This window comes from Austrofundulus limnaeus, unplaced genomic scaffold (genome assembly GCF_001266775.1).
Source record: "Austrofundulus limnaeus strain Quisiro unplaced genomic scaffold, Austrofundulus_limnaeus-1.0 Scaffold490, whole genome shotgun sequence".
NCBI classification, from domain to species: Eukaryota; Metazoa; Chordata; class Actinopteri; order Cyprinodontiformes; family Rivulidae; genus Austrofundulus; species Austrofundulus limnaeus.
The window spans coordinates 265,053-278,445 of record NW_013952892.1 but is presented as its reverse complement, the minus strand read 5'-3'; the positions used below and the strand labels follow the sequence as shown (position 1 = coordinate 278,445).

The 13,393-nt window shown below is 49.7% G+C and overlaps 1 protein-coding gene and 1 long non-coding RNA gene across 6 annotated transcripts in view; one reads left to right on the top strand and one right to left on the bottom strand.

Moving 5' to 3' along the window:
* The window catches only part of LOC106530114 (uncharacterized), a 33,061-nt gene extending 32,661 nt beyond the window's left edge, over positions 1-400 (top strand). Inside the window, exon 3 of the long non-coding RNA XR_001311731.1 lies at positions 259-400. This is a non-coding gene — a long non-coding RNA (uncharacterized LOC106530114). The remainder of the gene's footprint in view (positions 1-258) is intronic.
* A 2,294-nt stretch (positions 401-2,694) lies between these two features.
* hivep1 (HIVEP zinc finger 1) overlaps positions 2,695-13,393 on the bottom strand; it is a gene marked incomplete in the record, with an annotated part of 29,387 nt that continues 18,688 nt past the window's right edge. For 4 of the 5 annotated variants that reach the window (XM_014025679.1, XM_014025683.1, XM_014025681.1 and 1 more), the window contains 6 exon segments: positions 2,695-4,011; positions 4,098-4,552; positions 5,603-5,704; positions 6,770-6,945; positions 7,024-7,160; positions 7,239-12,775. In XM_014025679.1, coding sequence (XP_013881133.1) covers positions 3,136-4,011; positions 4,098-4,552; positions 5,603-5,704; positions 6,770-6,945; positions 7,024-7,160; positions 7,239-12,775 — 7,283 coding nt within the window. 5 annotated transcript variants of the gene reach the window in all.

Here is a 13,393-nt window from a genome sequence, read left to right as displayed (position 1 = left end):
AATTCAAACAATAATAAAACAAAAAGTCAGCTCCTCAAACAGTGACTCATACAAATACAAATTAAACAATTTCATATTTCTTTAACAATTTTGCTTTGATCATTTTTTAAAGGAATTAATTAATCCAAAGATTTTCTAATCATTTTCCAGATTATTCCATAGTCTGTTAATTTTACTGAAGTTCATCTGTGCTTTTTGGTTTAATAAACATTTGTAATCCCTTCAAATTATAACAGCTTTCATTTTTAACAAAATTAGACTGGATGATGACCTCAGCTGCAGAACCTCAGCAGAACCTCAGCAGAACCTCAGCAGGACTTCAGCTGCAGAACCTCAGCAGAACCTCAGCTGCAGAACCTCAGCAGGACTTCAGCTGGAGAACCTCAGCAGGACTTCAGCTGCAGAACCTCAGCAGAACCTCAGCAGGACTTCAGCTGCAGGGCTCCTGGATCTTCTGCACAGGTAAGGGACTCTCTTCGATGCAGGTCAGAGCTGAACTTCAGCTGTTTGGTGATAAAACATAACAAACATGTCAGGTTGTGCAGACTGAYGTCATGTTGCAGGTAAACAGATTTACAAATCTTACAGGTGTTTGAGGCTCTTTCTGCAGGTAAAGTGGACGTGTTTGAAACATGAAGCTGAAAACAGAACTTCATTTATTTTAGTTTAAATTTCACCAAATCTCTCAGTCGATGATTTTTACCTGATTCTCCTGGAGTCCATGTCCAACTGTGTGTGTGAGACATGAGGACACCTGGACACGTCTCCTGTCCATCACAAACACAGTCATTCTCAGCTGAGGATTTTCACCTGCAGGAGGAAGCCCTCAGGGAGATTATTTAAGCTCCGCCCACAGGGACCCCAGGTGGGAGGTGAACCAGTGACCCCCTGGCTGTGAAGCGACAGCTCTGACCGCTKCACCACCGAGCYGTCACATGAAACCAGAAATCATCTGTCCCCTCTGATCTGARACAGAACCTGGTTCAGGTCTGGGTTCTGATGGGTTCTGGTCCCTGCAGGGCCCGGTCTGGGCCAGCAGGGGGCTCTGTCGGATCTGGTTTGTGTCCCTCAGAGGGGGAGGATGATGGATGAGTCACCCTCAGACAGGCTGTTTGTTTTCCACTCAGAACCAGGTTGGTTCTGCTCGCTGGCTCGGTTCTGCTCAGTCTGGACCTCATTTATTTTAATGATGTGATTCTGAAACATGTGGAGGAGAAAAAAAGAAAAGAAAAAGTGAAAATGTGTTTGATTCTTGTTGGTGTGCAGCAGGAGCCAGAAAACTAATGAGTTTTCAGCAGGAAGCTGGTTCTGATTGAGCCCGGTTTCATCACCGTGGTAACAGAGACTGGACCGGTTCTGGATCAGTTCATGGTCAGAGTTTAAAGTGCCTGTGACATGCTTCAAATACAAAAAGTCAAAGAAAACATATTTATATTTAAGAAAATTAGCATAAAACACGATGTAACCCATTTTGTCTGAGCAAAGTGAAACAGGAAGTGACATCATAGAGAAACTCTTTAAGAAAAGAAACTCTGGTCTTTGTTTAATAAAACAATCTTATTTAAACTCTTCTTCAACTCTGATAGAGACTGAAAATAAACTGAAGAAACATCAGATTCTTCTCTACAGTCTGTGTTAGCTGTTAGCATCGCTCTGTTTACATGCTAACATTCCCCTATGACATCACTTCCTGTTTCTTCACATGGAAATATCTCAAAAAACGTTCATCTCAACGGCGCGAAATTTGTTTTGTAATATGTTATCAATGTTCTCTTTCCAAAAACACATTTGTGACCCATCATATTGAAATGAGGATTAAGTCAAATTTGATCAAAATGACGTAATTATATTTTCAGATTCCTGCTGTAAAAACTACATTTTGACACCTGGATCATCCTGATATCATAAACAGAACCAGAGATGAGCCCTAATTTGTATTTTTGGTTATGATAATACATTAATATTTGTTCTGAATCCTCATTTTATGTAATTTTAATGAGGAATTTTTAATTTCATTATAAAGAGGAAATCTCAAATAGTAATTAAATATTGACGTTTCACAGCTGGAAAGAAACAAACTTTACTAACTCAGAGAAAATCAGGTTTTTCTTTGCTACTGCTCAAAAAGTGCTTCAAAACAATTTTATGATTATAATTCACACAGTTCATTCAAATAAAACACTGATAAKCAGTGTTGTATAAAGTACCTCAAAGTGATATTTGAGTAAAAGTACAAGTATCTTATCAGAAAAATACTTTGGTAAAAGTTAGTCTCCTCTAAAAATATTACTTGAGTAAAAGTCTTAAAGTATCTGATATTTTTTGTACTTAAGTATCAAAAGTAAATTTCTGACACAAAATCTACTTAAGTATTAAAAGTAAAAGTACTGAGTAAAAGTGAGCAGTTAGATTTTCCAAAATGACATTTATTGGGAGGTGACTTCTCCAAAAACTATATTTTCTAACAGCGTGCAGCTGTGATGGGTTGTGTACAAGCTAATAGTGTGTCAGAATGGTATATATTTATACTTCTCATCCAAACACAATTAAATTCACTCTATAGGAGACACAGTTTATCAGGAGAGGATTTTTAAAGTAACTCAGAATAAAACAGGAGTAACAACTTTCTACTTCTTACCTTTTAAAAAAAAAAGCCTTTAAAGCCTCAGATTGAATGAGAAGCAGGCAGACGTGTGAAAGTTTCATAAACAAATGTTTACTGATACAGCTCAGAATAATTCATAATACAGCAAATAAAGCTACTGTGATGCACAAACCTGTGGACTGGAATAAATAACTGAACAACAGCTGTACAAACACACGCTGCTCCACCGTCCACAGAAACGCTCGCACGCACAACATTTAGATTCCAGGAAGTCACCAGACGAACCCTCCAAAATAAAAGCTCCGTGTTTTTATGTTCTTCACGCCAACAACCACAGAATTATTTACATYATGAAGAGAAACCAAAAGAAAGCTGAAAAAGGCACGACTGTCTTTACAACATTTACAAACAGGAACTGAAAGGATTGCACGGGACCACATCTGTGCTCTGGAAGCTGATTGGCTGAGAGATAAAAACCCCCCAAGTCTGTTTTCAAAGTGACGAGAATTAAAGAGGAGAAGAAGAGCTGCTCAGGTGGCGATGACCAGGCGGTCTTCGTCGTCGCTCGACGCCTCGTTGTCGGCGGTCTGCCAGCTGCCGGGCGGCGGCGCCGGCTCGGGGGCGGGGGGCTCAGGGGCGGGCTCTTTGGGACCGCTCGTCTTTGGATGCTGCTGGGGGGTCGGACCCTCCTTCAGCTCCGGAGAGACGGAACCACGGTCAGTCCGAGGCGTCTGGACCCCCGGGGCCTCGGGGCTGCCCTGCCGGTCCGAGGGGCCCAGCAGAGGACTGAGCGTGGACAGGGGGCTGAGGGACGGGATCAGGGCCGGCAGGGCGATGTTCACGATCTGCAGACCCGGGATCTGGGGTCCGCTTTGGGAGGTGGGGCTGGCAGCCAGGACCTGTAGTCCCACGGCGGCRTTGAGCGTGAGGCCCTGGGGGGGCAGCAGGCCCGTGTTGGTCAGCCCCATCAGGTTGAGGGTCTCCAGGCCCAGCGGCTGCAGGGTCTGGGTCTGCAGACCCACCTGGCCCAGAGGGAAGCAGGGCAGGACGCTGCTGAGGGGCTCCTGGACCTGCAGGCCGTCCTGATGAGACGAGGTGCTGGGGGGCGGCAGRGGGCTCGAGTTCCGGTGGATCACACCCACGGCCGGGATGGTGAGCTGGACCGGACCGGCCTGGATCGGGACGAAGGTGGCCAGTCCCGCAGGGACCAGCTGGATCCCCCCAACCGGCACCATGCTGTAGGCGGAGCGGGCCGGCTGCTGCGAGTGCAGCGGCAGGTGACTGAACAGGTGGGCCTCGGCTGCAGGTGAGGCTTCCTGCGGGGGGGCCAGGTACGAGGAGGTCTGAGTGCTGCGATCCACCGGGGTGCTGGACTCTGAGGTCCCTGCAGGGGCAACAGGACCTTCCTGTGGACACAGAAAACCAGAGTAGGGTCAAAGGTCAGGTACTTGGGCCAGAAACAGAAACCTGTGGAAGAGGTGGGGGGTCTCACCTGGACTGGCTTAGAGGTCTTGTTTGACACTGGGGGGCTAAGAGGACCCTCAAAGTCTGGGTAGTCGATGGACATCTGCCTGCAGGGGGACACGGGGCTCATCATATGGACCGACTCTGGGTCCGAGGGGTAGGAGTCGAAGGTGGGGAGGGGGGCTGGACTGCACCGGGACACGGGGCTCACTGCGGGGACAGAGTCTGAGGTCAGGGGTTCCGGAGGCCGGGACGGCAGCAGGGACAGGGAGCTGATGGACATCTGGGCCAGCAGCGCGCTGGGTGGGACGTCCGTCTCTTTGGAGGACATGTGCTGAGGACTGGCAGACACCGACGGGTTGGTGGACAGGCCCGACTCGGCCTGGCTGTCCTCCTCTTCCTCATCGTCTTCATCGACAGGACTGTCCGAGTCGTCCCCGTCTGAGTCCTGACGGTCCACGCTGCTCAGGTGACTGTGGTCTCCTGCAGGACAAAGACCCCTTAAACCAAGAGTTCAACTAAAATCACATTTATTCCTTCAATAAAGAGCTGCTGCAGGTAAGATACTGACTGACTCCACATAACCCCCTGAATACAGGACAGCTGCTTTCAAACATCAGCTGACTTATATTTCTCTACTTCACCCTAGACCACCACCATCCTCTGCTGCGTTCAGGGTCTTGGTTCAGTACAGTTCTATGCTGCGTTCAGGGTCTTTGTTCAGTACAGTTCTAAGCTGCGTTCAGGGTCTTTGTTCAGTACAGTTCTCTGCTGCGTTCAAAGTCTGTTCAGTACAGTTCTCTGATGTGTTCAGGGTCTTTGTTCAGTACAGTTCTATGATGTGTTCAGGGTCTTGGTTCAGTACAGTTCTATGATGTGTTCAGGGTCTTGGTTCAGTACAGTTCTATGATGTGTTCAGGGTCTTGGTTCAGTACAGTTCTATGATGTGTTCAGGGTCTTTGTTCAGTACAGTTCTATGACGCGTTCAGGGTCTTGGTTCAGTACAGTTCTATGATGTGTTCAGGGTCTTTGTTCAGTACAGTTCTCTGAAGTGTTCAGGTTCTTTGTTCAGTACAGTTCTATGACGCGTTCAGGGTCTTGGTTCAGTACAGTTCTATGATGTGTTCAGGGTCTTGGTTCAGTACAGTTCTWTGATGYGTTCAGGGTCTTGGTTCAGTACAGTTCTATGATGTGTTCAGGGTCATTTCGTGCCTTTCGCCGCCCTCTGAGCTCCCTCTCGGGCAGAGGAGGAAAAACAAACTCAGACCACAGAAACGCTCTCAGGCAGCTTCGTTCTAAAATTAGACGCAGCAATTTCCTCTTTTCTGAAGGAGCGCCTGCCGCCCACATGCCCTCGGTGTGAACAGAGGAAGAACCACTTTTAGAATTTCTAATTAGACCGAAGCAAACCATCGATCCTGATGGCAACAGGGCCAGAGCGCCGGCCAATCACATCTCAAGCAGTAAATAAGACTCTGATCCTGCAGAGAAATGCTTGTTTTGTATGAAACGTCAGTGTTTGTGCACACAGACCTGAGTCCTCTGCGTCCTGGTCCTCCACCAGTCCCTCAGAAACCCCCATCTCCAGGCACTTCTTACTGTGGGCCTTGGACTTCATGTGCTTGGTGAGGTTCCCTGTGAACAGAGAGGCAGAGGGTCTCAGGTGGGACGAACTGCAGCAGCAGCTCAGGAGGACTTTATGTAAAGGTGGGTAACCGACAAAGACATTTTTAAATGAAGGTGGGCCGCCGACTCCGAGCTCTGCTCTGCAGCTCTGCAGCTCTGCGGCTCTGCAGCTCTGCAGCTCTGCAGCTCTGCAGCGTGGGAAGGAGAGCTGGATAAAAGCACAGTGAATCATTCTGTCTTTGAGAGGGTGGAGGAACATCTTTAATTCAACAGCCTGAGAACAGAACCGCCTCGAATTAGAGCCAAACACTCTGTGGTTGCTTGGAATGAGCTCTTTTTACTAACTAAAGAGGAAAAAACTCAATTAGCAGGAAACTTTCTACATGTTTACAATTTTATGTTTACAGTTTAATCATTTACATCTAGGGGAAAAAACTATTTGATATTAATAATAATTACCAGTGGTGGGCACAGATAACCAAACAGCTCCGCTAACGCTAACCGCTAAGACAGCGGTCAGGACTGACACAAACCTGTTGGTTTCATCTGAAGGTGGACGGGATTATCCAAACCAGTTATCACTCCCAGTTTAACCCTTTCAGAATAAAASCATTGTTTTGTTTGAGTTTGTGTTTTTATTAATGGCATTTGAAGAATCCCTTCTCTACCGTATTGTATTTGTTATTTAAATATAAAGAATATTGTTTTTGACACTTTTAGTTTGAAGTTTAGCTGCCAACAATGCTACATGCTAACACACGGGGTAGTTTTTTTTTTTTAATTCAGTAGAAACTATATAAAAATAGAGGCTTTACTTGTGATTTTTCAGTGGAAGCTAATACACCTGCTAACAGTTTCCAAAGTTAGCAAAARAGCTAATCTGCTAAATGAGAAGCTAATTCTGCTATTAGTGTATCTGTGTGGTGCCGTAGCTTACACAAATTGTTAAATTTATGAGATATCTGCTGATTATTTAAACTAAACGTTTCCTGAGCCTAATTATCAGCAAAGAGAGATATTGTTATTGAAGTAACACCAGTCAGGTTTAGACAGCGTAAGGACTTGACCTCTGACCTTTGGTCTTGAAGGAGAAGTTGCAGTGCACGCAGTGGTAGGGCCGGACGTCGGAGTGGGTCCGGATGTGTTTGCGCAGCATGCTGGGCTTCTTGCAGCGGATGCCGCACTCCTCACAGATGTATTTTCCTCGGCCCCGGCCGCGGACGTACACGTACTCCTCGTTAGATTTGTACCTGCGGGGGGGTCCAAGGTCAGCGTGAACGAAGCAGGTGAGAATAAAAAAACGTGACGATAAATCGACTGAATCTTACCCGCCGTCGAATATTTTGACTCTCCGTGGTTCTGCGGACGGCGTCACGTCTTTGTCTGAGTCGTTGCTGGTCTGAGCTTCTGGTTGCAGTTTACTTCTGGTTTGTGGTGAAACAGACTTCTGGGTTATTGGAAGCTGCTGGAAGACAAAACATTGATTGATTGATTTGATGGAAGAAACGAGGCAACGATAAGCAATAAGTCTGGAAGAACTCACCTTGGGCATGACGTCCTTCAGCTTGCCCGAGTACGACAAGATGTCTGACTTGCCGCCAGTTCTTATGGCGGAGGTGTAGTGGATCTTCTTGGAGCTTTGCTTGGAGTTGAACAGAGACATGACCACCTTGGTGGGCAAGCCCAGGGGGTTAGGGTTGTTGGGACTGACGGTCCAGACCTTGTATGCTGAGGTCTTCAGGTCAGTCTGTGGCACATGAAGAGGCTTCCTCTTCAGCAGGAAGCACCAGGTGAAGGTGGTGGTGGTCTTCAGGCTGGGGAAGGACAGGCGGTGGGTGTCCTTGGTGTTCACCACAGACACAGAGGTGGTCAGTTTCACCTGGCTGACGTGGAAACTGGAAGGCCGGATCAGGGATTTGGTTGGAGTCCACCTCTGCTCCTCAGTTTTCTCCTGAGGCTTCAGAGTGTTGGAGGCTTCCTGAGCACCGGCTGCAGGGTTCAGGACTGGACCGGATCCCTCCTGAATAACTGTTCCTGTCTCTTTGTCCGGCCCAGCACCATCAGGGGACATGGGCTTTGCCTCCTCGGCGGTCTCCGAGTCCTTCTCCGAGTTGGCTTTGACATCCGGCAGAGGCGGTGCCTCCGTCTCGATGGGACTGTCCGCCGGCTCGGTCGTGCAGACCTGCCTGACGAGCATCAGTTTCCGTTGACGCGTCACCTCTGACATCTTTGAATTGAGATAGCCGAGGGACCTCCCGTCTGTAAGACAGGCCACTCCGTGCTCGTCTTTGGCCCGTTTCTGGTGCTTCTCCATGTAAATGTCCAAACTGTTGGCCGGGGACAGCATGCGTTTACTGGAAGCTGTGGGTTCCTGCTGGGGGCAGAGTGTCACCGAGGCCAGTTTCTGGGTGCAGAAAGAAGGAATCTGCTCTGCTGCATGGTGGACGCCATCCTTCCTCACCGTTGGTGCAGTCTGAGTGTCAGCATCCACGCTGTGCGAGGACGCCGGGCCGTTTTTGTTGGATAAGGAGGTAAGGTGCATCTGCTCGTGAGTGATGAGGATCTGTGGCAGTGGAGCTGATTGGCTCTGATCAAGTTGCTGTTCACCTGATAAAACAACAGTTTGAGTTTTAATGTTGGGGGCTGGCTGACCACCTACAAAGAGGCTCTGGACCATGTCTGAGGGTTTGGAAATGCTCAGAATGGGAGTGGCGATTGGAATAGTTAAAATTGGCAAAGCTATCTGAGTTCCCTGTGTGCAGGAGAAGGAAAATGTTTGGCTGCTTTTCAGGGGACACTGGAGTTGGTATTTGGGCACAAAACAGTTTTCATCTAAGCTACCTGGTTTGTTTTGGCTTTTTTCACAAGACGCTGAGATCTGGCCGAGCGTCGGTTTGGTCTGTTGGCACACCTTAACCCTTGATGTTTGATGCCACGGGTGTGGAAGACCGTGGACTGGAGGCTGTTGAGTCGGACTTCCCAGGTTGATGCTTTGCACCATTTGCTCGTTCTTTTGCAGCGGTAGCTCTGCCCCGTTGAGGCCGGGAGGCCGGGTTACAGAACACCTGCTGGCGATGTGAATCTGCTGGGATCGGTTGTGAGTGAAAGAGCCGACGGTGACGGGAGGTTTGTCTGACGAAACCACAGCTTTACGAACCGGCTGCTGGCTCTCCGGACCAATCTTTAAAGACATCTGCCGAACCAAAGGGCCCCGCCTCCTCTCAATTAATGGCACCTGGGAGACTTGCCCAGTCTTTGGTTGACCAACAGGGGACAGGGATCTACTAGGAGTCACGTTGCCACAGTCAAACGACTTGCTACGGTAATCAGAAGAGATCTCCACGGAGGGCTGCGTGCAGGTGATCTGCTCCGAGGCGGCTCGCCTCATCAACCCAGGCACTCCAAGGGTGTTAAAGGTTGGTGGAAGACTCTGAGTATCTGGGATTTTAGCTGGACCTTCTGCTCTGGATGGACTCTCAGATCGGGATGGCTCATCTCTGTCGAAAGAGATGCTGGAGCACAGAGAGAGACTGCTGTCCCTGCTGAGACTACGGGACAGGCTGGACTCAAAGCTGGACTCACCAGAGGAATGGTCCATCTGAGCCAAGCGGATTCTTTTCTTTTTTGGGGGAAGTTTCTCAGCGGGTAACTTCGACAGACTCTCGCTCCTCTGAGGCCAGCTGAACTGGTCTGCGGGCTTGTCTGCTGGCTCGGCAGGCTGCGTCTCGTGCTCCTTGTCAGAGTCTTCCGTCACCAGGATCTCAGGAACCTGGATGTTGCTTTGACGAACGAGACGAGACTGGTGGACAGGTGTGGAGTTGGCACTAACTGTGCCATTGCTGCTTTGCTCATTTCTTGGTTTTCCGTACTCAGAACTGCTGGGTTGGGGTATTTTTTCGTGGTAAGTGTCTGGTATCCCCGCTGGTCCATCTGTGCTGGGCTTGTTCAGAGAATCCTTCTCTGGGACATCTGCAGGAGAGACCCTCTCAACCGGATCTGTCTCAAACGAGTTGGGTCTGCTGAGGGAGTTGGTGTGTCTGATCACTGAAGTGCCGCTGCCCTGCCGCTGCAGGTCTCCCTTCACCGAGTTGCTGACCTGAGTCTCCCTGATCAACGACAGCCTGGACTCCTCAGTATTCATCCCTCGAGCAACGAGTTGGATCTGTGGCAGCTTTGACTGGTTGTTTTTGGGCTGGACGTCCACCAGCAGAGCATGCTGTGGAAAGGTTCTGTTTGTTGGAGCGATGGGTGACTCAAAGCTAACGGAGCATGGTGGAATGGTGTCAGTTGGAGACTGATCATCCTCGTCGCCAACGCTTTTCATTTTCCTCCTCTTCCTGATGGACGAGTGCTGGTCCAGTGTCCCCGGACCAGCTGCTGGTCTCTGAAAGACGGACTGCTGAACACTGATGTGAAAGACCTCCTGGTCCGTTTCCTTCGCAGCCACCGGCCTGTTCTTAGGAGCGCGAAGCTCAGAGCAGTAGAACTTCTTGTGAGCTTCAAAGTTCTCCCACTTGCGGTACCGGTTCCGGCAGGTTTCGCACTCGTACATGGTGCCTTTGTTTTGCTGAGGTTTCTTGTTTCGGTCCTGGCCGTGTTCGAACGACTTGCTCCTCTGCACCTGCTCAGCRGCGCCGCTCGGCCCGTGATGGCTCTCATCCATGGAGCGGACCGTCGGGAGGCCATGGCTCTCGCTCGTGGAGAAGTCCTCCACTGCTACTTGTCGGACCAGAGTCCGAGAGTGGACGGCYGGGTTTGGAGTCGGTGGGGCCGATGAGAACACTTCGTCATTCAGGGAGCCGATCTTCTCATCAAATGATTGACAAACCCGGAGGGGGTGGGGGAGGGGAGGGACGTTGATGGGCAGAGCCGAGTTTCCGGGGGTTGTGGGCATCGAGTTGCTCCGGGTTATGGGCAGGCAGTCCATGGGTGGGTACTGAGCGGGAACCGAGAGCAGGAACACGGGCTTCGACTTGTCTGTGGGGGTGAACGGGGACTTGGGGATGTCTGAACTGGAACTGGACCGCCTCCCCATGGGTTTCAGGTCAAACTGAAAGGAGTCTTTGAAAATGTATGACTTAGGGGAGTCTATGCTGCCTCTCCTGGAGAGGGATGTCCTCCGTGGCTTTACGCTGTCCAGCTGCTTGTTGTCCACCACCGCCTCGTTGTCGGAGATCAGCTTTGAAATGTGCTCCTCCAGAGAGCGCGCGCTGGCCTCCAGTGGCGGTCGCATCGGTTTCTCTGTCGGACGTGTCTTTTGTTTCGCCGCTACATGCATCACTGTTGCAACCACCGGAGCCACGCTGGGAGGGATGCTCTTCACCACATCGGCGTCTACCGGTGGAGTTATCTTTACGAAGGGACTCGAGGGGCTCATGGCCTGATCGGCACTTTCAGAGCGAGAGAAGTACCCTGAATCTGTGCTACCCAGACTGCGAGGACTGAGCAGACACTTGGGCTGCTGCTGCTGAGAGAAGTCCGTGGCTTGTTGTCTCTGGAGCTGAGCATGTCCGCCCAGCAGAGGAGACTTACACTGCTGGTCCTCATCCTCACTCGCAGCRTCCAGCGAGGGGTTTGTGTCGTCCACCTCCTTGAGAGAGGACAGCACCGTGTTGTTCTGTCTCAGACYGGAGGTCTGGAACTCCCGCTGCCTCTGAGCAGCAGCTTGCTCGGGTGCGGCGCCGGTAACTCTTGGACTGTCGGCCCTCAGAGGCGACACGTTAACCGGGTACACGACAACTTTTGGAAGAGCAGCAGGGGCTTTAGGCTCGTGGGTCCTTTGAACCGGGGAGGAATTGACGGACTCGGCCTCTGTGAGGACCGTTCCTGCACTCCTGTTTTCAGCTGCTGTGCTGCTCTGTGAGGAGTCCGGATCCAGGTCCGCGGCGCTCCCTTCCTCGTCGCTGTCACCGCTCTCATCGGCCTCTGAGTGAGTGCTGGCAGCCCGGTCCAACTCCTGGGACAACGACCCCCCTCCGGACTCGGAGCGCGCGATGAGCCCCAGCTTTATGGCGTGAGCGTGGGATTTCTTGTGCTTGTAGAGGTTGCTCTTGGTCTTGAAGGAGAAGCCACAGGTGACGCAGGGATAGGGTCTCTCTCCGGTGTGAGACCTGATGTGCTTCAGCAGCACGCTGGGTTTGGCACATGCCCGGCTGCAGTACTCACACACATACTTCCCTGGCTTTTTGGGCTTTTGGTCCTTGGAGAGCTGCTCAGCACCAAAGTTCATGACGGTGGTCATCTGCACCTGGTTTCCTCCTGGAGTCACCGGGACCTGCACGGTGCTGGGAACACTGGCAGACAGGGACTGACATGTGTGAACTACCGGTGGCTGGCTTTGGGGCAAAGTGTTGGAGCCCAAAGGTGCCGACGGTCCAGCGTTAAAGTTCAGGTGCAAACTGGGCTTTTCAGGCAGGAACTGCGGCGCGGTGCAGGGAGGAGGACCCTGTGTGCTCTGCAAGTTTCCCTGCAAAGTCGCTGCAACGCTAATGAAGTTCCCTTGTTTGTCGATGTAATAGGTCTGCATGTTGGGGTGTTGGGTCTGCAGGCTGACCTCCCTGATGGGCTGCAGGCGGAGAGGAGTAGCTGGTTTACTGATGGCTGCAGCCTGCAGGGAGGGTTTCCTCTCTGTCAGCGTGCTGAAGTCCGGCTCCATGGCCTTCAGAAGAACATCCAGAGCAGCGCTGCCCTCGAAACTGCGTTCTGGACTCGTCCCGTCTTTAGGTTCTGTCTCTGCGACCCGGGAGCTCTCCTCATGAAACCCAGCAGAGTTCTCCAGCTTCAGCCTTCCATCGGCCGGAGAGCAGGACCCCTCGACGGGAGCAGCTGTTTGGACACGCTGAGCATCTTCCTTCCTGCTGGGTGAGGATGGAGGACAGTGGGCGGGGCTGTTGGAGGAAGAAGAGCAGGAAGTGGTGGTTTCTTTGGAGGAAGAGTCGTGACGAGCAGCTTCACATGGTTTAGACTGCAGGGGCTTCTTAACTGGAGATTTGGGGATTTTCTTTAGCTGATTTTCTGCAACAAACTTTTTCCTCTTCAGGCCTTTTATGCTGTCCTCGACCCGATGTCCACTGTCCACACCTGAGGACACAAACAAAACATTTTATTCTTGTAGTTCTGATGTAATGCTGCTAACACTGTCAGCCTGAGGATTGTTAATCTAGTCCCTTCATCATGCCTGGTTTGAATAATCCTGACTTGTTGAAGAGTAGATGTTAATCTGAATTATTGTTTTAAAAGTCCTTATTTCTATAAACCAGAACAGAAAAGATGAAATATGTGATTCATCACATCGAAACGAGGATTAAATCCAAAGGTGGAGAAAAGGGCAGATTTAGGGTTTTGATTCAAACGTGCAAAAATAGCATTTTGTCAAAATATAATGAATTTATACCTTATGAATGAACTTTCTGAAATATAATCCTTAAAAAAATTCTTGAAGCAGTTTTTAGCAACAAAAAAACTGATTTTGAGGAAAAACGCCTTAAAATTTTGATTTTTCCCTGTGAGCTAACAATGTTTTTGTTTCTTTCCAACTATGAAATCTTAGTATATAAATACTATTTGAGGTTTCCTCTTTATATTAATATCAAAATTTACTCAATAAAAATACATGAAATTAGGATTCAGACCAAACAGTAATGTATTATTTTAACCAACACGACAAATTGTCATATCTCTGGATAAGCTGATGATATC